We start from the raw sequence: 25,109 nt of genomic DNA on the forward strand, positions 1-25,109 counted from the left end.
AACCTACCATAGGGAAACAGACAGAGGTTTCTTAGCTGGGAAACAGACAGAGGTTTCTTAGCTGGGAAACAGACAGAGATATCTTAGCTGGAAACAGACAGGTTTCTTAGCTGGGAAACAGACAGAGGTTTCTTAGCTGGGAAACAGACAGAGGTTTCTTAGCTGGGAAACAGACAGAGGTTTCTTAGCTGGGAAACAGACAGAGGTTTCTTAGCTGGGAAACAGACAGAGGTTTCTTAGCTGGGAAACAGACAGAAGTTTCTTAGGTGGGAAACAGACAGAGGTTTCTTAGCTGGGAAACAGAGGTATCATCAGCTGGGAAACAGACAGAGGTTTCTTAGCTGGGAAACAGACAGAGGTTTCATCAGCTGGGAAACAGACAGAGGTTTCATCAGCTGGGAAACAGACAGAGATTTCTTAGCTGGGAAACAGACAGAGGTTTCTTAGCTGGGAAACAGACAGAGGTTTCTTAGCTGGGACACAGACAGAGGTTTCTTAGCTGGGACACAGACAGAGGTTTCTTAGGTGGGAAACAGACAGAGGTTTCTTAGCTGGGAAACAGACAGAGGTTTCTTAGCTGGGAAACAGACAGGTTTCATCAGCTGGGAAACAGACAGAGGTTTCTTAGCTGGGAAACAGACAGAGATTTCTTAGCTGGGAAACAGACAGAGGTTTCTTAGCTGGGAAACAGACAGAGGTTTCTTAGCTGGGACACAGACAGAGGTTTCTTAGCTGGGACACAGACAGAGGTTTCTTAGGTGGGAAACAGACAGAGGTTTCTTAGGTGGGAAACAGACAGAGGTTTCTTAGCTGGGAAACAGACAGAGGTTTCTTAGCTGGGAAACAGACAGCGGCTTCATCAGCTGGGAAACAGACAGGTTTCTTAGCTGGGACACAGACAGAGGTTTCTTAGCTGGGACACAGACAGAGGTTTCTTAGGTGGGAAACAGACAGAGGTTTCTTAGCTGGGAAACAGACAGAGGTTTCTTAGCTGGGAAACAGACAGGTTTCATCAGCTGGGAAACAGACAGAGGTTTCTTAGCTGGGAAACAGACAGAGGTTTCTTAGCTGGGAAACAGACAGAGGTTTCTTAGCTGGGAAACAGACAGAGGATTCTTAGCTGGGAAACAGACAGAGGTTTCTTAGCTGGGAAACAGACAGAGGTTTCTTAGCTGGGACACAGACAGAGGTTTCTTAGCTGGGAAACAGACAGAGGTTTCATCAGCTGGGAAACAGACAGAGGTTTCTTAGCTGGGAAACAGACAGAGGTTTCTTAGCTGGGAAACAGACAGAGGTTTCATCAGCTGGGAAACAGACAGAGGTTTCTTAGCTGGGAAACAGACAGAGGTTTCTTAGCTGGGAAACAGACAGAGATTTCTTAGCTGGGAAACAGACAGAGGATTCTTAGCTGGGAAACAGACAGAGGTTTCTTAGCTGGGAAACAGACAGAGGTTTCTTAGCTGGGAAACAGACAGAGGTTTCTTAGCTGGGAAACAGACAGAGGTTTCATCAGCTGGGAAACAGACAGGTTTCTTAGCTGGGACACAGACAGAGGTTTCTTAGCTGGGACACAGACAGAGGTTTCTTAGGTGGGAAACAGACAGAGGTTTCTTAGGTGGGAAACAGACAGAGGTTTCTTAGCTGGGAAACAGACAGAGGTTTCTTAGCTGGGAAACAGACAGGTTTCATCTGCTGGGAAACAGACAGAGGTTTCTTAGCTGGGAAACAGACAGAGGTTTCTTAGCTGGGAAACAGACAGAGGTTTCTTAGCTGGGAAACAGACAGAGGATTCTTAGCTGGGAAACAGACAGAGGTTTCTTAGCTGGGAAACAGACAGAGGTTTCTTAGCTGGGACACAGACAGAGGTATCATCAGCTGGGAAACAGACAAGAGGTTTCATCAGCTGGGAAACAGACAGAGGTTTCTTAGCTGGGAAACAGACAGAGGTTTCTTAGCTGGGAAACAGACAGAGGTTTCATCAGCTGGGAAACAGACAGAGGTTTCTTAGCTGGGAAACAGACATAGGTTTCTTAGCTGGGAAACAGACAGAGGTTTCTTAGGTGGGAAACAGACAGAGATATCTTAGCTGGGAAACAGACAGAGGTATCTTAGCTGGGAAACAGACAGATGTTTCTTAGGTGGGAAACAGACAGAGGTTTCTTAGCTGGGAAACAGACAGAGGTTTCTTAGCTGGGAAACAGACAGAGGTTTCTTAGCTGGGAAACAGACAGAGGTTTCTTAGCTGGGAAACAGACAGAGGATTCTTAGCTGGGAAACAGACAGAGGTTTCTTAGCTGGGAAACAGACAGAGGTTTCTTAGCTGGGAAACAGACAGAGGTTTCTTAGCTGGGAAACAGACAGAGGTTTCTTAGCTGGGAAACAGACAGAGGTTTCTTAGCTGGGAAACAGACAGAGGTTTCTTAGCTGGGAAACAGACAGAGGTTTCTTAGCTGGGAAACAGACAGAGGTTTCTTAGCTGGGAAACAGACAGAGGTTTCTTAGCTGGGAAACAGACAGAGGTTTCTTAGCTGGGAAACAGACAGAGGTATCATCAGCTAGGAAACAGACAGAGGTATCATCAGCTAGGAAACAGACAGAGGAATCATCAGCTAGGAAACAGACAGAGGTATCATCAGCTAGGAAACAGACAGAGGTATCATCAGCTAGGAAACAGACAGAGGTATCATCAGCTAGGAAACAGACAGAGGTATCATCAGCTAGGAAACAGACAGAGGTATCATCAGCTGGGAAACAGACAGAGGTTTCATCAGCTGGGAAACAGACAGAGGTATCATCAGCTAGGAAACAGACAGAGGTTTCTTAGCTGGGAAACAGACAGGTTTCATCAGCTGGGAAACAGACAGAGGTTTCTTAGCTGGGAAACAGACAGAGGTTTCTTAGCTGGGAAACAGACAGAGGTTTCTTAGCTGGGAAACAGACAGAGGATTCTTAGCTGGGAAACAGACAGAGGTTTCTTAGCTGGGAAACAGACAGAGGTTTCTTAGCTGGGACACAGACAGAGGTATCATCAGCTGGGAAACAGACAGAGGTTTCATCAGCTGGGAAACAGACAGAGGTTTCTTAGCTGGGAAACAGACAGAGGTTTCTTAGCTGGGAAACAGACAGAGGTTTCATCAGCTGGGAAACAGACAGAGGTTTCTTAGCTGGGAAACAGACAGAGGTTTCTTAGCTGGGAAACAGACAGAGGTTTCTTAGGTGGGAAACAGACAGAGATATCTTAGCTGGGAAACAGACAGAGGTATCTTAGCTGGGAAACAGACAGATGTTTCTTAGGTGGGAAACAGACAGAGGTTTCTTAGCTGGGAAACAGACAGAGGTTTCTTAGCTGGGAAACAGACAGAGGTTTCTTAGCTGGGAAACAGACAGAGGTTTCTTAGCTGGGAAACAGACAGAGGATTCTTAGCTGGGAAACAGACAGAGGTTTCTTAGCTGGGAAACAGACAGAGGTTTCTTAGCTGGGAAACAGACAGAGGTTTCTTAGCTGGGAAACAGACAGAGGTTTCATCAGCTGGGAAACAGACAGAGGTTTCTTAGCTGGGAAACAGACAGAGGTTTCTTAGCTGGGAAACAGACAGAGGTTTCTTAGGTGGGAAACAGACAGAGATATCTTAGCTGGGAAACAGACAGAGGTATCTTAGCTGGGAAACAGACAGATGTTTCTTAGGTGGGAAACAGACAGAGGTTTCTTAGCTGGGAAACAGACAGAGGTTTCTTAGCTGGGAAACAGACAGAGGTTTCTTAGCTGGGAAACAGACAGAGGTTTCTTAGCTGGGAAACAGACAGAGGATTCTTAGCTGGGAAACAGACAGAGGTTTCTTAGCTGGGAAACAGACAGAGGTTTCTTAGCTGGGAAACAGACAGAGGTTTCTTAGCTGGGAAACAGACAGAGGTTTCTTAGCTGGGAAACAGACAGAGGTTTCTTAGCTGGGAAACAGACAGAGGTTTCTTAGCTGGGAAACAGACAGAGGTTTCTTAGCTGGGAAACAGACAGAGGTTTCTTAGCTGGGAAACAGACAGAGGTTTCTTAGCTGGGAAACAGACAGAGGTATCATCAGCTAGGAAACAGACAGAGGTATCATCAGCTAGGAAACAGACAGAGGAATCATCAGCTAGGAAACAGACAGAGGTATCATCAGCTAGGAAACAGACAGAGGTATCATCAGCTAGGAAACAGACAGAGGTATCATCAGCTAGGAAACAGACAGAGGTATCATCAGCTAGGAAACAGACAGAGGTATCATCAGCTGGGAAACAGACAGAGGTTTCATCAGCTGGGAAACAGACAGAGGTATCATCAGCTAGGAAACAGACAGAGGTTTCTTAGCTGGGAAACAGACAGGTTTCATCAGCTGGGAAACAGACAGAGGTTTCTTAGCTGGGAAACAGACAGAGGTTTCTTAGCTGGGAAACAGACAGAGGTTTCTTAGCTGGGAAACAGACAGAGGATTCTTAGCTGGGAAACAGACAGAGGTTTCTTAGCTGGGAAACAGACAGAGGTTTCTTAGCTGGGACACAGACAGAGGTATCATCAGCTGGGAAACAGACAGAGGTTTCATCAGCTGGGAAACAGACAGAGGTTTCTTAGCTGGGAAACAGACAGAGGTTTCTTAGCTGGGAAACAGACAGAGGTTTCATCAGCTGGGAAACAGACAGAGGTTTCTTAGCTGGGAAACAGACAGAGGTTTCTTAGCTGGGAAACAGACAGAGGTTTCTTAGGTGGGAAACAGACAGAGATATCTTAGCTGGGAAACAGACAGAGGTATCTTAGCTGGGAAACAGACAGATGTTTCTTAGGTGGGAAACAGACAGAGGTTTCTTAGCTGGGAAACAGACAGAGGTTTCTTAGCTGGGAAACAGACAGAGGATTCTTAGCTGGGAAACAGACAGAGGTTTCTTAGCTGGGAAACAGACAGAGGTTTCTTAGCTGGGAAACAGACAGAGGTTTCTTAGCTGGGAAACAGACAGAGGTTTCTTAGCTGGGAAACAGACAGAGGTTTCTTAGCTGGGAAACAGACAGAGGTTTCTTAGCTGGGAAACAGACAGAGGTTTCTTAGCTGGGAAACAGACAGAGGTTTCTTAGCTGGGAAACAGACAGAGGTTTCTTAGCTGGGAAACAGACAGAGGTATCATCAGCTAGGAAACAGACAGAGGTATCATCAGCTAGGAAACAGACAGAGGAATCATCAGCTAGGAAACAGACAGAGGTATCATCAGCTAGGAAACAGACAGAGGTATCATCAGCTAGGAAACAGACAGAGGTTTCATCAGCTAGGAAACAGACAGAGGTATCATCAGCTAGGAAACAGACAGAGGAATCATCAGCTAGGAAACAGACAGAGGTATCATCAGCTAGGAAACAGACAGAGGTATCATCAGCTAGGAAACAGACAGAGGTATCATCAGCTAGGAAACAGACAGAGGTTTCATCAGCTAGGAAACAGACAGAGGAATCATCAGCTAGGAAACAGACAGAGGTATCATCAGCTAGGAAACAGACAGAGGTATCATCAGCTGGGAAACAGACAGAGGAATCATCAGCTAGGAAACAGACAGAGGAATCATCAGCTAGGAAACAGACAGAGGTTTCATCAGCTAGGAAACAGACAGAGGTATCATCAGCTAGGAAACAGACAGAGGTATCATCAGCTAGGAAACAGACAGAGGTATCATCAGCTAGGAAACAGACAGAGGTTCCATCATGTATTTTACTGTGTTGATATGAGAGGATTACTTTCTCACCAGCGCTTAACTAAACTGAGGTACTATGTCTATCACTATGTTTATTAGCTATGTGTTTTATTGGTGATGCATCAGCCTGCATTCACATTATTAAGAGTTTTGTTAGGATGATGTGAGAAGTGTGGATTGTCTCACCAGGATACAAGAGAAGCCGCCTCCACCACGGTCTCCTGAGTAGGGTCGAAGTCCAGGGCGCTCTTATCCAGACCCAACAGCTCAGCTATCCGCTCAGCTCCATACAGGTCTCCATACTTATTAATTACCTATAGACAGACGAAAACAGGTCTCCAGACTGATTAATGACCTATAGACAGACACATACAGGTCTCCAGACTGATTAATGACCTATAGACAGACACATACAGGTCTCCAGACTAATTAATGACCTACAGACAGACACATACAGGTCTCCATACTAATTAATGACCTACAGACAGAGACATACAGGTCTCCAGACTAATTAATGACCTATAGACAGACACATACAGGTCTCCAGACTAATTAATGACCTACAGACAGACACATACAGGTCTCCAGACTAATTAATGACCTATAGACAGACACATACAGGTCTCCAGACTAATTAATGACCTATAGACAGACACATACAGGTCTCCAGACTAATTAATGACCTATAGACAGACACATACAGGTCTCCAGACTAATTAATGACCTACAGACAGACACATACAGGTCTCCAGACTAATTAATGACCTATAGACAGACAAATCAAGGTCTCCAGACTAATTAATGACCTACAGACAGAGACATACAGGTCTCCAGACTAATTAATGACCTACAGACAGAGACATACAGGTCTCCAGACTAATTAATGACCTATACACAGACACATACAGGTCTCCAGACTAATTAATGACCTACAGACAGAGACATACAGGTCTCCAGACTAATTAATGACCTATAGACAGACACATACAGGTCTCCAGACTAATTAATGACCTACAGACAGAGACATACAGGTCTCCAGACTAATTCATGACCTATAGACAGACACATACAGGTCTCCATACTAATTAATGACCTATAGACAGACACATACAGGTCTCCAGACTAATTAATGACCTATAGACAGACACATACAGGTCTCCATACTAATTAATGACCTATAGACAGACACATACAAGTCTCCATACTAATTCATGACCTATAGACAGACACATACAGGTCTCCATACTAATTAATGACCTATAGACAGACACATACAGGTCTCCATACTAATTAATGACCTAAGCATTAGAATGACACATTGCCTGAACAAATTCAGTGATATTTGCTAACCAGACAGACACACACAGGTCTCCAGACTGATTAATGACCTATAGACAGAGACATACAGGTCTCCAGACTAATTAATGACCTATAGACAGACACATACAGGTCTCCAGACTAATTAATGACCTACAGACAGAGACATACAGGTCTCCAGGCTAATTAATGACCTACAGACAGACACATACAGGTCTCCAGACTAATTAATGACCTATAGACAGACACATACAGGTCTCCAGACTAATTAATGACCTACAGACAGAGACATACAGGTCTCCAGACTAATTAATGACCTACAGACAGACACATACAGGTCTCCAGACTAATTAATGACCTATAGACAGACACATACAGGTCTCCAGACTAATTAATGCCCTATAGACAGACACATACAGGTCTCCAGACTGATTAATGACCTATAGACAGACACATACAGGTCTCCAGACTAATTAATGACCTATAGACAGACACATACAGGTCTCCAGACTGATTAATGACCTATAGACAGACAAATCAAGGTCTCCAGACTAATTAATGACCTATAGACAGAACAGACACATACAGGTCTCCATACTAATTAATGACCTATAGGCAGACACATACAGGTCTCCATACTAATTCATGACCTATAGACAGACAAATCAAGGTCTCCAGACTAATTAATGACCTATAGACAGACACATACAGGTCTCCATATTTATTAATGACCTATAGACAGACACATACAGGTCTCCAGACTAATTAATGACCTATAGACAGACACATACAGGTCTCCAGACTAATTAATGACCTATAGACAGAACAGACACATACAGGTCTCCATACTAATTAATGACCTATAGACAGACACATACAGGTCTCCAGACTAATTAATGACCTATAGACAGAGACATACAGGTCTCCATACTAATTAATGACCTATAGACAGAACAGACACATACAGGTCTCCAGACTAATTAATGACCTATAGACAGACACATACAGGTCTCCAGACTAATTAATGACCTATAGACAGAGACATACAGGTCTCCATACTAATTAATGACCTATAGACAGAACAGACACATACAGGTCTCCATACTAATTAATGACCTATAGACAGACACATACAGGTCTCCAGACTAATTAATGACCTATAGACAGACACATACAGGTCTCCAGACTAATTAATGACCTATAGACAGACACATACAGGTCTCCAGACTAATTAATGACCTATAGACAGACACATACAGGGAAAGACATACGGTTTGTGTTTATAAGATTTGTTATACTACACTATGACATTATACTGTGTAGAACTTGTGTAGAATTCTGTGTGAATAACATTACTATTCTACATGTTTATATTAGTTTTGAAATCCCACCTACCTTCCGTTTGATAAACTTGTCCCAGTAATTATTGGGGAAGGACCTTAAGAAAAATAAGATAGACATGGTGTCAGTCGTTCAATGTCCCTCCAATTCTATTGGGAACTTCCATCTGAAGCTGGTGACTTGTTCATATGACTTCACACAGTGGTTGACTTGGGCAGGAGCTTACGGGAACTGAGTACCGGCACCTCACATGTTCTACCGCTTGAGTTCCTGCACTTCTCATAGAATCTCAGCTCAAAAGTATTGTGGAGCTCCCGCACCTAAATATAAACAGTACCGGCACCTGTTTCAGTCCAAGTCAGGCACTGAGTGTACCTCCGTGGTAATGACTCACGGTGTGTTGATGACGAGGCGGTCCCACTGTCCTGTGATGTCATCGTCTGCCGGCTGCTCTGTGATGTAGAGACCTTCAAACTCCAAGAGCCTGGCGATCCCTTTCTCTCGCTTAAACACCACCAGAGGCACCTGGGAGGGAAATGGACGACAGAGAGAGAAAAAAGGGGAGAGAGGAGAAAAATTGAGGAAGAAGATCATTAGAATACAACGACGGACCGAGACAAACGGGTAGGCAGACGGACACGCAGACGGACAGAAAGATGTTGCGAAACGATGTGATCGGGTGCTGATTGATTAAATGATTGGAATCACCTTGAGAAAGTAGTAGCCAATCAAACAGAGAACAGAGAGGGCGGTGTGGAACACAGCAAGGAAACACAGTGTAGGAGCCATGTAGCCTGTACTCTCCTCCAGGACAAAGTACTCCTCACCACCTTCATCATCATCATCAGAACTAGTCCAGGAGTCATCCTCATCAGCAGTCACCTGAGGGCAGACGACCCACGGAGAAAATGTGTTTTTATTTCTATGAAAAACTGCACAATGGTCAAATCGCAGCAAACACACAACCAGCTCACAACGTTGTCTCAAAGTTGACTCCAAGTGGTCATCCAGGCAGCCAGGTCGTTCAAGATTGATGTCAAAATTGGACATCTGTCTCACGTCCTGATGACGTCGGGGAATGCCTTCACAACCACTATCAAGTAGGCTTGGTTTTTGCTAGTTTGTTGTGGATAGGCGTAAACCCATGACTCTGGATCAGAAGGTTGTGTGTTCGATCCCAGTTGTGGGTTTTGACTCTATCCCTAACCTGAACCCTTACCATAACCATTAATAACCCTATCCCTAACCTTAACCCTTACCTTAACCATTAATAACCCTATCCCTAACCTGAACCCTTACCATAACCATTAATAACCCTATCCCTAACCTTAACCATTACCTTAACCATTAATAACCCTATCCCTAACCTGAACCCTTACCATAACCATTCATTACCCTATCCCAAACCTTAACCCTTACCTTAACCATTCATTACCCTATCCCAAACCTTAACCCTTACCTTAACCATTCATTACCCTATCCCTAACCTGAACCCTTACCATAACCATTAATAACCCTATCCCTAACCTTAACCATTACCTTAACCATTAATAACCCTATCCCTAACCTGAACCCTTACCATAACCATTAATAACCCTATCCCTAACCTGAACCCTTACCATAACCATTCATTACCCTATCCCAAACCTTAACCCTTACCATTCATAACCCTATCCAAACCTTAACCCTTACCTTAACCATTCATTACCCTATCCAAACCTTAACCCTTACCTTAACCATTCATAATAAGTGACTAAACTTAACCCTTAACTTCAAAATGTGTAATTTTGAAGAAATTGAATGATAAAGATCAGCGGGAGCAACAAAAACACTTCTAAATTTGACGTTTGGAGAACGTGGATGAACGTCTAATTCAGCAGTGAGGCTATGAGCTTGTTACATACAAGAGCCTGGTTATTGCTAAAGAACTGTCACCGTATGGTGGGAAAGAAAACACCTCATCTCTCCATCAACGCAATAACTATTAGCAACTTGTAGAAAAGAGAGCAAGAAAACATTAAAGGTCATAATAAATTACCCTGTAGAACAGTAGAATGAAGTTGATGGCAAACGCCACAAACAGAGCCAGGAAACGCATGTTGTAGAAGTTCCGAGCCAACGTGTTCTGGAACACATGGAACACAAAGTTAGACATTCAGTCATGATAATACATTTAGTCATTATCATTTAAAGCAGTCTTCTGAGGTGAGCGTGACTGCAATGAAGACAACGTGGAAGGTCACTGTTGACAGCAGGTGGCAGGCAGAAAAGCTGTTTCTGGAGAGAGATTACCCGCGTCCAATACACGTAAATGTAGAACAAACACAATGTCTGATGTATTACCAGCATCTTGGCCTGGTAGATCTCCAGCCCAGCAAAGAAGCTGGCAAAGAAGGAAGTAGGAGCATCCTTTGATTGGCCGTTTCTGGACTTGGGGGCGGGCTTCTCCTGAGCCACTTCCTCTTTAGGCTCCTCCTCCTTGGCCTTGTCTTCCTTCTCCTTCTTCTCTGTGCTGTGAGAACACAAGATGGCCGCCGATCTGTTATCGATCTGACACCAGCACATAGCTCTGACAACTGTTAGAGAGCTGAAACCCCAACACAACACAACACAACACAACACACACTACAACACAACACAACACTACAACACAACACAGCACAACACACAACAACACACAATACAACACACCACAACGCAAGACAACACAGCACAAAACACCACAACACAAACAACACACAACGCACAACACAGCACACAACACAACACAAACACAGCACACAACACAAACAACACACAACGCACAACACAAACACAGCACACAACACAAACACAGCACACAACACAGTCTTTCGTTTCATTCAATTATTTTCATTTTAAGAAAGTATTATCAATTAAAATCAAACTCTTATTTAAAATAACAAACTGTCAAGATACGAGCAACCGAGCACAGGATTTGAATTTATGTTTTAAATACACTTTAAATCAAGTTGATTTTAACATGCCATTCATGTTACATAGCGGAAGTAAACAAACACAGACAGATAAATAAATGTATAGACTACTCACTCTGCTTTCTCTGGTTCCGACTCTTTAGTTTCTTTAACAGCCTTCTATATGAGACAGACAACAGATGATTAGAGAGGATCAGTCTTCTACATGAGACAGACGACAGATGGTTAGAGAGGATCAGTCTTCTACATGAGACAGACAACAGAAGGATAGAGAGGTTCAGTCTTCTACATGAGACAGACAATAGAATGATAGAGGATCAGTCTTCTACATGAGACAGACAACAGAAGGAAAGAGGATCAGTCTTCTACATGAGACAGACAACAGAAGGAAAGAGGATCAGTCTTCTACATGAGACAGACAACAGAAGGCTAGAGGATCAGTCTTCTACATGAGACAGACAACAGAAGGTTAGAGAGGATCAGTCTTCTACATGAGACAGACAATAGATGATTAGAGAGGATCAGTCTTCTACATGAGACAGACAACATATTATTAGAGAGGATCAGTCTTCTACATGAGACAGACAACAGATGATCAGAGAGGATCAGTCTTCTACATGAGACAGACAACAGATGGTTAGAGAGGATCAGTCTTCTACATGAGACAGACAACATATGGTTAGAGAGGGATCAGTCTTCTACATGAGACAGACAACAGATGATCAGAGAGGATCAGTCTTCTACATGCGACAGACATCAGACGGTTAGAGAGGATCAGTCTTCTACATGAGACAGACAACAGAAGGTTAGAGAGTATCAGTCTTCTACATGAGACAGACAACAGATGGTTAGAGAGGGTCAGTCTTCTACATGAGACAGACAACAGATGGTTAGAGAGGATCAGTCTTCTACATGAGACAGACAACAGAAGGAAAGAGGATCAGTCTTCAACATGAGACAGACAACAGAAGGAAAGAGGATCAGTCTTCTACATGAGACAGACAACAGAAGGATAGAGAGGATCAGTCTTCTACATGAGACAGACATCAGATGGTTAGAGAGGATCAGTTTTCTACATGAGACAGACAACAGATGGTTAGAGAGGATCAGTCTTCTACATGAGACAGACAACAGAATGATAGAGAGGCTCAGTCTTCTACATGAGACAGACAACAGATGGTTAGAGAGGATCAGTCTTCTACATGAGACAGACAACAGAAGGATAGAGACGATCAGTCTTCTACATGAGACAGACAACAGAAGGATAGAGAGAATCAGTCTTCTACATAAGACAGACAACACATGGTTAGAGGGGGATCAGTCTTCTACATGAGACAGACACCAGATGGTTAGAGAGGATCAGTCTTCTACATGAGACAGACAACAGAAGGATAGAGAGGATCAGTCTTCTACACGAGACAGACAACAGATGGTTAGAGAGGATCAGTCTTCTACATGAGACAGACAACAGAAGGATAGAGGTATAATTAGTTAGTGACATCACCCATGTGAAACACGCCCTACTGAGAACTAGTAGGCTATACAGAAGCCATCGTAAATCAACATTGTATATGATATCTTCCGGTTGTCTAAAGTGTTATAAGCTGCACAAACCATTGTATTTAATTTCTTATTTTTTTATCCTAAGGTTTAACAGATATACATTGCTCACCTTCTTCTCCACAGTGGCGGTGGGCTCAGGAGTCTCAGAGACGTCTCCCAGTCCAGGATCAACGTGTTTTAACCCTTCCCCTTTCTTTGGTGTGGGATTAATCATCTGCATTAAGATGTCCTGCTCTGCCTTGTCTGACGGTTTGATGGCCTGGTCTGTCCCGCCCGATACAGAATCACCAACCTCGGCCTTCTCCATCTCCAACACATCGCCGTGGATACCAAACTGGGTGGGGTCGGGCATGTTACCCAAGATGTCTGTCACCTTCATGTTCTTGGCTCCTTCAAATTAAATCAAACTTTATTTAAAGTGCATTTAAAAACATTGCAACACACTTATGCGTAGCCAAAAAACAATAATGTGAAAGAGAAAAAATAAATGAAATAGGCAAAATAGGAAATAATAATTCAAAGAAGATAAAAAAAAAAGATCCCACCTTCGACGAGCCCGCCTCCGAACATGGACGACCAGATGAGGTGGAAGAATCCGAAGATGAGGCTGTAGATCCCCTTGAAGAACCCTGTGAAGAGCGTCCAGAAGAAGGAGAAGAACCCAACGGTCATCTCCTTCAAGCTCAGCTTCTTGGTCTTCTTGAACTGCTTCTTGAGGATCTTGAAGGTCAGCATCTGTCTGAAGTTGGAGATCTTCTTCTTGGCGGAGATGCAGGCCATGGTGAAAGCCGAGGAAGCCTCCAGCTCGCTATTCTCCTCTTCCTCTGCAAGCTCTTCTAACAAGTTGTGCACCTCCTCCTCTTCCTCTTCCTGGCGCTCCACCACGTCGGGCTCCGAGATCTGAGACGCCAGCTGCATCTCAAAGATTGTATCCTCGCAGAAGTTCACAAACATCTCCATCTTCTCGCTTTCTCCCCCCTCGTTGACCACATCAAAGATGAACTGTCTCTTGGACTCTTTGACCTGTGGCTTCTCCCATTGTGTACGACTGGACTCGCTGATCTCAAAGTAGACCCTCTCGATGCGCTTCCCTCCGCCCATGATCTCGATGCGGCCCAGGTACGGTTCGAAGTAGTTCAGCACGCTCTCAGCTGGTTCCAGGAATGTGGCCAAACGGGGATCGTGAGGCATGTGCTCAGAGAGGTTGGTGAGCAGCACGGCTACGTTGAAGCCGATGTCTTTGGCCGGCTCGTGGAACCGCTCCACAAACTCCTCGTAGTTGAACATGTCGTTTTCGTCGGCCTCGGTGCAGGAGAGGAGGAACTCAATCTCCGACTGGGTGTACTGCTTCTGGTTCTCCATGGACTTCTGGAAATCTTTTTTGGAGATGACCCCCTTGTTCTCGGGGTCGTACTCTCTGAAGTTGTCAGAGGTGGTCAGGTCCTTGATCTTGAGAAACATGTCGAAGAACTTGAGGATCATCTCGACGTTGCTGGAGGACTCCACCAGAGTGTCCACCATCTGCTTTCCAATCGTTCCATTCACCACGTTGCCTAGGAGACATCACATAAGACTGGGAATCAATGTCATGTCATATTTACATTCTTACTTACTTGAATTTACATTCTTACTTTACTTTACTTTACATTCTTACTTACTTGAATTTACATCCTTACTTTGCTTTACATTCTTTCTTACTTTAATTTACATTCTTACTTTACTTGACATTCTTACTTACTTGAATTTACAATCTTACTTTACTTTACATTCTTACTTACTTGAATTTACATTCTTGCTTTACTTTACATTCTTACTTACTTGAATTTACATTCTTACTTTACTTTACATTCTTACTTTAATTTACATTCTTACTTACTTTAATTTACAATCTTACTTTACTTTACATTCTAACTTACTTTAATTTACATTCTTACTTTACTTTACATTCTTACTTTAATTTACATTCTTACTTTACATTACATTCTTACTTACTTTAATTTACAATCTTACTTTACTTTACATTCTAACTTACTTTAATTTACATTCTTACTTACTTTACTTTACATTCTTACTTACTTTACTTTACATTCTTACTTACTTTAATTTACTTTAATTTACATTCTTACTTTAATTTACATTCTTACTTACTTTACTTACAAACTTACTCTTACTTTCTACCTTGTTCATATTCACACAATCAAATCAAATTGTATTGGTCACATACACATGGTTAGCAGAGGTTAATGCGAGTGTAGAGAAATGCTTGTGCTTCCAGTTCCGACAGTGCAGCAGTATCTAGCAAGTGATATCTAAGTTTCACAACCTATACCCAATACACACAAATCTAATTTCACAACCTATACCCAATACACACAAATCTAATTTCACAACCTATACCCAATACACACAAATCCAATTTCACAACCTATACCCAATACACACAAATCCAATACACACAAATCCAATTTCACAACCTATACCCAATACACACAAATCCAATTTCACAACCTATACCCAATACACACAAATCCAATACACACAAATCCAATTTCACAACCTATACCCAACACACACAAATCCAATTTCACAACCTATACCCAATACACACAAATCCAATTTCACAACCTGTACCCAATACACACAAATCCAATTTCACAACCTATACCCAATACACACAAATCCAATACACACAAATCCAATTTCACAACCTATACCCAATACACACAAATCCAATTTCACAACCTATACCCAATACACACAAATCCAATTTCACAACCTGTACCCAATACACACAAATCCAATTTCACAACATATACCCAATACACACAAATCCAATTTCACAACCTATACCCAATACACACAAATCCAATTCACAACCTATACCAATACACACAAATCCAATACACACAAATCCAATTTCACAACCTATACCCAATACACACAAATCCAATTTCACAACCTGTACCCAATACACACAAATCCAATTTCACAACATATACCCAATACACACAAATCCAATTTCACAACATATACCCAATACACACAAATCCAATTTCACAACATTTACCCAATACACACAAATCCAATTTCACAACCTATACCCAATACACACAAATCCAATACACACAAATCCAATTTCACAACCTATACCCAATACACACAAATCCAATTTCACAACATTTACCCAATACACACAAATCCAATGCTTGTGTGGTGACCGTAACCTACAATGTCTTAGATAAAGTCCTATTTGAGTGAATCTGTAGTAGGTTCTTACCCTCGAGCAGTGACAGCATCATCACCACCATGTCCTGCTGAAGATCCATCAACTCCTTGAGCAGCTCAATCTGACACGAGTCCTAAAGGAGCACCGGCCGTCAGAAGAACTCCATTAACACTATACTATGATTCATTTATTAGTATGAATTAATATTTATTCATTTGTATTTATTAGTACTTAATAATCAAATAAATAAATCATAACACAATGTATTTATAAAGCATTTTTCAATCTCAATAACGCGTACAATACAAAGTTGGCGTGCATTAAAAATACACAACCAAAACAAAACAAAATCATTCAACACAGATTCATTTCATAACTAATGTTAGAGGGATTTTACAGGCCTAATCTAGGAAGACAGCATCCGCATTCCTCTGGACGACAGAACGAAAAGCTAAATCTACTATTGAGCGCAACTACAAGCCAGAATAAACTAGGATATATATTAGACTAGAGTTTTTTATACAACAGACCATTTCACTGAGACGTGGACAGTTCTAAACAGTGTCACAATGGTCAGACAGTTCTAAACAGTGTCACAATGGTCAGACAGTTCTAAACAGTGTCACAATGGTCAGACAGTTCTAAACAGTGTCACAATGGTCAGACAGTTCTAAATTGTGTCACAATGGTCAGACAGTTCTAAACAGTGTCACAATGGTCAGACAGTTCTAAACAGTGTCACAATGGTCAGACAGTTCTAAACAGTGTCACAATGGTCAGACAGTTCTAAACAGTGTCACAATGGTCAGACAGTTCTAAACAGTGTCACAATGGTCAGACAGTTCTAAACAGTGTCACAATGGTCAGACAGTTCTAAACAGTGTCACAATGGTCAGAGAACAGTAGTCAAAGACAGTAGACAAGTGGTGATTAAACCCCTTTACATTGTAATGTCCTTACATGGTTGACTGTGTAACTGTGTTCTGAAACGCCCCTTTTCTTGCAGGATATAGGCATTAATACATACTGTTTTTAAATGTTAATACAAATTTAAACCTTAATTTACCATATAAGTAAACCTTAACAACCTTTACCAGACAAGTTGAGTGAGAACATATTCTAATTTACAGCAATGAACTGGGGAAGAATTGCTTTACATCTAATGACCTGCTTATTGATGTTGAGGATGTTTGGTGCGGTCCTGTGTGGGTGAATCCTATACTCTTTGAGGTTATTTAAGTGTAGTAGTAAGTAAGCCTTGAGCTACAACGGCCCCCAGGGCAGGAACCAATCTCCTGTTTCTGTAGTGAGAGGCAGCTTGATGTACAAGTACATCCCCTGAATAATCTATTGAAATGTGAGTGATTTTTATAAGATCAGTGACTGATTGGAGAGGTGATGGAGACGACAGTGAGCGTTGACTGACAGGAAGCAGAGGGACACTGCTGCCTATAGATTGACACTGACTGCAACTCCAGGACAGCAGGGTGGCTCGCAGGACGCTGGACTGGGCCAGTAGTTTACTGTTTTATTTTACTCACTTTACTGGAATGGTTGGTGCAGCACTGAGGACACCTAGTTACCTGGGACAGCTTCATCTGCATGTTGGCAAACACATGCAGGAATCCCACCACCGCATCCCACAGTCTGCTGTGGGCCAGACTCTGCTGGTTCCCAATACATGGCCCCTGGAACGGGCAGATGGGGAGAGAGGAAGGTGGGAGGAGGGGGAGAGGGAGGGAGGGAGGGAGGGAAGAAGAGAGGAAGGGGAGAGAAAGGGGGACGAGGGGGGAGAGGGAGGGAGGGAAGAAGAGAGGAAGGGAAGAGAAAGGGGGAGGAGGGGGGAGAGGGAGGGAGGGAAGAAGAGAGGAAGGGAAGAGAAAGGGGGAGGAGGGGGGGGAGGGAGGGAGGGAGGGATGGAGGGAAGAAGAGAGGACGGGGGAGGGGGGAGAGGGAGGGAGGGAGGGAAGAAGAGAGGACGGGGGAGGGGGGAGAGGGAGTGAGGGAGGGAAGAAGAGAAGAAGGGGAGAGAAAGGGGGAGGAGGGAGGGAGGGAGGGAGGGAGGGAGGGAGGGAGGGAGGGAGGGAGGGAGGGAGGGAGGGAGGGAGGGAGGGAGGGAGGGAGGGAGGGAGGGAGGGAGGGAGGGAAGGAAGAAGACAATAATCAAATACAAAAAGGACACAAAAATAGAGTGAATATTTATAAAGATCACACCAATAAAAAACATGTCAGTAAGTATCATAAAATAAAAAAAGATCACGTTTGAGACGAAAGAGTGAATATAGGCTAAATGTAGAAACTCAATAAAAACACAAGGGGACAGGTCTTACCTGGATGTACTCAGTGAGTGAGTTGAAGATTTGCTTTGCGACAGCTAAGGCTTTGGAGAAGTTGACCTGCCCTGCCTCGTCGATAATGTCTTTCCCAGAATAATACCAGTAGAAGTCACTGATAGATTCCTACAGAGAAGAATTTTACTATGTCAATGTGTTGGTGAAAACATGTCACATTCTCCTTTTTAGTGAGTGGTTGTGTGTGTGTGTGTGTGTGTGTGTGTGGGTGGGTGGGTGGGTGGGTGGGGGTTACAAGGACAAAATATCAGAATGTGTGTTTATAAATATGGTTTATGTCGTGAAGACAAAATACCTGAGTGTGTTTGTGGTTTAGGGAGACAAAATACCTGAATGTGTGTGTGTGTGTGTGTGTGTGTGTGTTTGTGGTTTAGGGAGACAAAATACCTGAATGTGTGTGTGTGTTTGTGGTTTAGGGAGACAAAATAGCTGAATGTGTGTGTGTGAGTGTGTATCACCTGAAGGCGTAGCAGGTAGTCCACTGTGCTGATGATAATGTTGACTGTCAACGTGTTTCCTGTTTGTGTTCTCAGGAAGTTTTGGAAATCTGTGAAGAACAAATTTAGCTTTTGGGATAATGTGGTTAATTTGATAATTGGGATAATGTGGAGAGTAGGAGCCTGGTTGTGAGCAACCTATCATGAGTTATGGTTAAGTTAGCTAACATGGAAATGGTACTTTCACCACCTAAACGAAAGAGCGATCAGATCATTTTGTGATTTCATTTTTTTTGACAACTGGTCCAAATTGATACCAAAAAAATAAATAAAATCACATTTGTTTTAATAGCCATTTATACAAGTTCTCACCCCCGTTGTGCCCCTCACAGAGCAGTTGCAAAAACCGGAAGAGATCTTTGGTGAAGTCATCATTCGTCAGAACTTTGGAACCTTGGGGAGGGGACAGAAGTAGGTGAAGACTGCTCTCCAAAACAACAGGAAAAACAATGGCCGAATCCTACCTTGAGATCCGCGAGCAACTAGAGTTTACATGATATAGGCGAAAGTCTGAGTTAGGCTCGTGGATGTCAAGTTGGGATCGTGCCCTTGCTCACTCGGCACCCATCACTCTCAGACAGGCACGTGGCAAGCACAGATACAGAGTCTGTGTTGTTCACAAAAACTTTTGGACACGTTCAGAAGTCCAGGGATTTCAGATAACAGCTGCATCCAAAGTGCTACTTTTTGAAAAAATGCTCTGAAATGAATTACAATTGAAATGAATATGGTGAAACACCAGGACATTTCAGGAAGCTGGGGAATAGCCAGATAACTTTCACATATACCCTACAGTCTTAGAACAACACATGGTAGGGAATGTTTTTTTTTTTAAAGAATCAGAACAGAAAGGTGGAACACTAGAATTAGAATCAGAACAGAAAGGTGGAACACTAGAATTAGAATCAGAACAGAAAGGTGGAACACTAGAATTAGAATCAGAACAGAAAGGTGGAACACTAGAATTAGAATCAGCAAGCGATTCCATTCCCGAGTACTTGACAAATGTGGGAAGAACTGAATTCCATTTCTAAAGCAGCAGATATCATCCATGTGAAAGTTAAACATGACACCAGCTTTGTGAAATAGGCCCCAAGTCCAAAGCACATCAAAGCTTTGCTTCAGCTGTGGACAAGTCTATAAATCATAGGTTAAACCTTTGGAAAAAATATTGATAGCCTTTATAGGAGTATCATTAGTAGAATATAGATTAGTGATGTAGAATAACATAAAGAAAAGCTAAGAATTACCACTATTAACAAAGTAAACCTGTAGTTTAATATGTCCATTCAACACATGCATATGTATGAATGGACCTCCCTGCAGACCAAAGCAATAGATTAATGCTTCCGGGTCATGTGGGGGTCAAATGAGGCAGGGAGGTGAAGGTGAGAGAGAAGGACTACAATATGGTGACGGAATTCAAGATGTTAGCATGGCGCTTGGGAGCATCTGAATTGTCTATTTACCCCGCTCACTGCCGACTGCCATCGATGAGTTTTAATGAGAGGAGAGGACAAACAAACGAACAAAGCAGATGTAAGCAAGTGAAGACATTGAATTTCAAAAAGGAGAAGAAAAATAAAAATATAAAAACCTCATTATAGGTGAGGAGACAAGGGCATCCTGTTAAAGGGAAGGTTTTTAACCTCATTATAGGTGAGGAGACAAGGGCATCCTGTTAAAGGGAAGGTTTTTAACCTCATTATAGGTGAGGAGACAAGGGCATCCTGTTAAAGGGAAGGTTTTTAACCTCATTATAGGTGAGGAGACAAGGGCATCCTGTTAAAGGGAAGGTTTTTAACCTCATTATAGGTGAGGAGACAAGGGCATCCTGTTAAAGGGAAGGGTTTTAACCTCATTATAGGTGAGGAGACAAGGGCATCCTGTTAAAGGGAAGGGTTTTAACCTCATTATAGGTGAGGAGACAAGGGCATCCTGTTAAAGGGAAGGGTTTTAACCTCATTATAGGTGAGGAGACAAGGGCATCCTGTTAAAGGGAAGGGTTTTAACCTCATTATAGGTGAGGAGACAAGGGCATCCTGTTAAAGGGAAGGGTTTTAACCTCATTATAGGTGAGGAGACAAGGGCATCCTGTTAAAGGGAAGGGTTTTAACCTCATTATAGGTGAGGAGACAAGGGCATCCTGTTAAAGGGAAGGTTTTTAACCTCATTATAGGTGAGGAGACAAGGGCATCCTGTTAAAGGGAAGGTTTTTAACCTCATTATAGGTGAGGAGACAAGGGCATCCTGTTAAAGGGAAGGTTTTTAACCTCATTATAGGTGAGGAGACAAGGGCATCCTGTTAAAGGGAAGGTTTTTAACCTCATTATAGGTGAGGAGACAAGGGCATCCTGTTAAAGGGAAGGTTTTTAACCTCATTATAGGTGAGGAGACAAGGGCATCCTGTTAAAGGGAAGGGTTTTAACCTCATTATAGGTGAGGAGACAAGGGCATCCTGTTAAAGGGAAGGGTTTTAACCTCATTATAGGTGAGGAGACAAGGGCATCCTGTTAAAGGGAAGGGTTTTAACCTCATTATAGGTGAGGAGACAAGGGCATCCTGTTAAAGGGAAGGGTTTTAACCTCATTATAGGTGAGGAGACAAGGGCATCCTGTTAAAGGGAAGGGTTTTAACCTCATTATAGGTGAGGAGACAAGGGCATCCTGTTAAAGGGAAGGGTTTTAACCTCATTATAGGTGAGGAGACAAGGGCATCCTGTTAAAGGGAAGGTTTTTAACCTCATTATAGGTGAGGAGACAAGGGCATCCTGTTAAAGGGAAGGTTTTTAACCTCATTATAGGTGAGGAGACAAGGGCATCCTGTTAAAGGGAAGGGTTTTAACCTCATTATAGGTGAGGAGACAAGGGCATCCTCTTAAAGGGAAGGTTTTTAACCTCATTATAGGTGAGGAGACAAGGGCATCCTGTTAAAGGGAAGGTTTTTAACCTCATTATAGGTGAGGAGACAAGGGCATCCTGTTAAAGGGAAGGTTTTTAACCTCATTATAGGTGAGGAGACAAGGGCATCCTGTTAAAGGGAAGGTTTTTAACCTCATTATAGGTGAGGAGACAAGGGCATCCTGTTAAAGGGAAGGGTTTTAACCTCATTATAGGTGAGGAGACAAGGGCATCCTGTTAAAGGGAAGGGTTTTAACCTCATTATAGGTGAGGAGACAAGGGCATCCTGTTAAAGGGAAGGGTTTTAACCTCATTATAGGTGAGGAGACAAGGGCATCCTGTTAAAGGGAAGGTTTTTAACCTCATTATAGGTGAGACAAGGACATCCTGTTTAAAGGAAGGTTTTTAACGTCATTATAGGTGAGCAGACAAAGGCATCCTGTTAAAGGGAAGGTTTTTAACCTCATTATAGTTGAGGAGACAAGGGCATCCTGTTAAAGGGAAGGTTTTTAACCTCATTATAGGTGAGGAGACAAGGGCATCCTGTTAAAGGGAAGGTTTTTAACCTCATTATAGGTGAGGAGACAAGGGCATGAGGTTAAAAGGAAGGGTTTTAACCTCCTTATAGGTGAGGAGACAAGGGCATCCTGTTAAAGGGAAGGTTTTTAACCTCATTATAGGTGAGGAGACAAGGGCATCCTGTTTAAAGGGAAGGTTTTTAACCTCATTATAGGTGAGGAGACAAGGGCATCCTGTTTAAAGGGAAGGTTTTTAACCTCATTATAGGTGAGGAGACAAGAGCATCCTGTTAAAGGGAAGGTTTTTAACCTCATTATAGGTGAGGAGACAGGAGCATCCTGTTAAAGGGAAGGTTTTTAAGGGTTGATGATAATTAGCGTGTACTTAGTACATGGGGTGTTATTGTCGTTAACCTTTCAGTACTGAAGGATGTGTTAGGGGAAGTGTGTGTGTGTGTGTATTAGGTGTGTGTGGGGAGGTGTGTGTATTAGGTGTGTGGGGGCAGGTGTGTGTGTGTGCGTGTGTGTGTGTGTGTGCGTGTGTGTGTGTGTGTGTGTGTGTGTGTGTGTGTGCATTAGGTGTGTGGGGGGAGGTGTGTGTGTATTAGGTGTGTGTGGGGAGGTGTGTGGGGGAGGTGTGTGTGTGTGTATTAGGTGTGTGTGGGGAGGTGTGTGTATTAGGTGTGTGGGGGAGGTGTGTGTGTGCGTGTCTACTAGGTGTGTGGGGGAGGTGTGTGTGTGTGTGTGTGTGTGTGTGTGTGTGTATTAGGTGTGTGTGGGGAGGTGTGTGTATTAGGTGTGTGGGGGGAGGTGTGTGTGTGTATTAGGTGTGTGGGGGAGATGTGTGTGTGTGTGTATTAGGTGTGTGGGGGAGGTGTGTGTGTGTATTCGGTGTGATGGGGGAGGTGTGTGTGTGTATTGGGTGTGTGGGGGGAGGTGTGTGTGTGTTGTAATGCATATGTGACATAAGAGGCTTGTATCTAGTTAATATCTAGTTAATGCAGGGGCGGCAGGTAGCCTAGTGGTTAGAGCAGGTAGGCTAGTGGTTAGAGCAGGTAGCCTAGTGGTTAGAGCAGGTAGCCTAGTGGTTAGAGCAGGTAGGCTAGTGGTTAGAGCAGGTAGCCTAGTGGTTAGAGCAGGTAGCCTAGTGGTTAGAGCAGGTAGCCTAGTGGTTAGAGCAGGTAGCCTAGTGGTTAGAGCGTTGGGCCAGTAACTGAAAGTTGCTGGATCGACTCCCCAAGCTGACAAGGTAGAAATCTGTCCCTGAACAAGGAGGTTAACCTGCTGTTCCCTGATAGGCCGTCATTGTAAATAATAATTTGTTTTTAACTGACTTGCCTGGTTAAATAAAGGTTACATTTAAAAAATATTTAAAAAGCTGAACGATGTTTTAGCCCTACTTCAGGACAGAGGAAACCCCTGCTCTCAAATTAGGAGTCAAAATATCTCTTGGAAAGCTTTTAGTGTATCGTATTGGTACTGAATCAGAACCAGACAACATGAGAAGTATAGATGTTGTCATATACATTGATAACTACTGTACTTACACACACAAACTGCAGATTAGATTCCTAAACCTGATGAAACCACCGAACAGCTTAGATTCCCTAAACCTGATGAAACCACCGAACAGCTTAGATTCCTAAACCTGATGAAACCACCGAACAGCTTAGATTCCCTAAACCTGATGAAACCACCGAACAGCTTAGATTCCTAAACCTGATGAAACCACCGAACAGCTTAGATTCCTAAACCTGATGAAACAACCGAAAAGCTTAGATTCCTAAACCTGATGAAACCACCGAACAGCTTAGATTCTTAAACCTGATGAAACCACCGAACAGCTTAGATTCCTAAACCTGATGAAACCACTGAACAGTTTAGATTCCCTAAACCTGATGAAACCACCGAACAGCTTAGATTCCTAAACCTGATGAAACCACCGAACAGCTTAGATTCCTAAACCTGATGAAACCACTGAACAGCTTAGATTCCTAAACCTGATGAAACCACTGAACAGTTTAGATTCCCTAAACCTGATGAAACCACCGAACAGCTTAGATTCCTAAACCTGATAAAACCACCGAACAGCTTAGATTCTTAAACCTGATGAAACCACTGAACAGCTTAGATTCCTAAACCTGATGAAACCACTGAACAGCTTAGATTCCTAAACCTGATGAAACCACTGAACTTGGTCCTCTGCACCCCAAGGGGTGCACGTTTAGGTTTTTGACGAAGCACTACACAGCTGAAGAAGTAAGTAAGAATATATATTATGTTATATTATGCACTATTATGTTAATTTTCTATTAGCTAGGGCCATTCATTCAGAAGATAATTTGACACCAACTTATAAAACAACAGAGAGAGAGCGAGAGATAAGCCAGTGTCATGGTCCAGCATTAGGTCAGTGTCATGGTCCAGCATTAAGCCAGTGTCATGGTCCAGCATTAAGCCAGTATCATGGTCCAGCATCAGGCCAATGTCATGGTCCAGCATCAGGCCAGTGTCATGGTCCAGCATCAGGCCAGTGTCATGGTCCAGCATTAGGCCAGTGTCATGGTCCAGCATTAGGCCAGTGTCATGGTCCAGCATTAAGCCAGTGTCATGGTCCAGCATTAAGCCAGTGTCATGGTCCAGCATTAAGCCAGTGTCATGGTCCAGCATTAGGTCAGTGTCATGGCCCAGCATTAAGCCAGTGTCATGGTCCAGCATTAAGCCAGTGTCATG

General features: G+C 43.0%; 1 protein-coding gene across 1 annotated transcript in view; it reads right to left on the minus strand.

The window, feature by feature from the left end:
* The window catches only part of LOC139414910 (ryanodine receptor 3-like), a 233,143-nt gene that overhangs the window by 8,187 nt on the left and 199,847 nt on the right, over positions 1 to 25,109 (minus strand). The window contains exons 89-104 of the mRNA XM_071162527.1: positions 20,428 to 20,442; positions 19,271 to 19,351; positions 18,920 to 19,008; positions 18,441 to 18,569; positions 17,694 to 17,798; positions 16,162 to 16,243; positions 13,430 to 14,437; positions 12,994 to 13,274; positions 11,437 to 11,480; positions 10,711 to 10,879; positions 10,406 to 10,492; positions 9,076 to 9,249; positions 8,762 to 8,892; positions 8,422 to 8,464; positions 5,896 to 6,023; positions 1 to 3 (exon numbers count right to left, since the gene is read on the minus strand). The exon at positions 1 to 3 is cut by the window's left edge and continues 58 nt beyond it. Coding sequence (XP_071018628.1) covers positions 1 to 3; positions 5,896 to 6,023; positions 8,422 to 8,464; positions 8,762 to 8,892; positions 9,076 to 9,249; positions 10,406 to 10,492; positions 10,711 to 10,879; positions 11,437 to 11,480; positions 12,994 to 13,274; positions 13,430 to 14,437; positions 16,162 to 16,243; positions 17,694 to 17,798; positions 18,441 to 18,569; positions 18,920 to 19,008; positions 19,271 to 19,351; positions 20,428 to 20,442 — 2,569 coding nt within the window. The remainder of the gene's footprint in view (positions 4 to 5,895; positions 6,024 to 8,421; positions 8,465 to 8,761; positions 8,893 to 9,075; positions 9,250 to 10,405; positions 10,493 to 10,710; positions 10,880 to 11,436; positions 11,481 to 12,993; positions 13,275 to 13,429; positions 14,438 to 16,161; positions 16,244 to 17,693; positions 17,799 to 18,440; positions 18,570 to 18,919; positions 19,009 to 19,270; positions 19,352 to 20,427; positions 20,443 to 25,109) is intronic.

Source organism: Oncorhynchus clarkii, chromosome 8 (assembly GCF_045791955.1).
Source record: "Oncorhynchus clarkii lewisi isolate Uvic-CL-2024 chromosome 8, UVic_Ocla_1.0, whole genome shotgun sequence".
Taxonomy (NCBI): domain Eukaryota; kingdom Metazoa; phylum Chordata; class Actinopteri; order Salmoniformes; family Salmonidae; genus Oncorhynchus; species Oncorhynchus clarkii.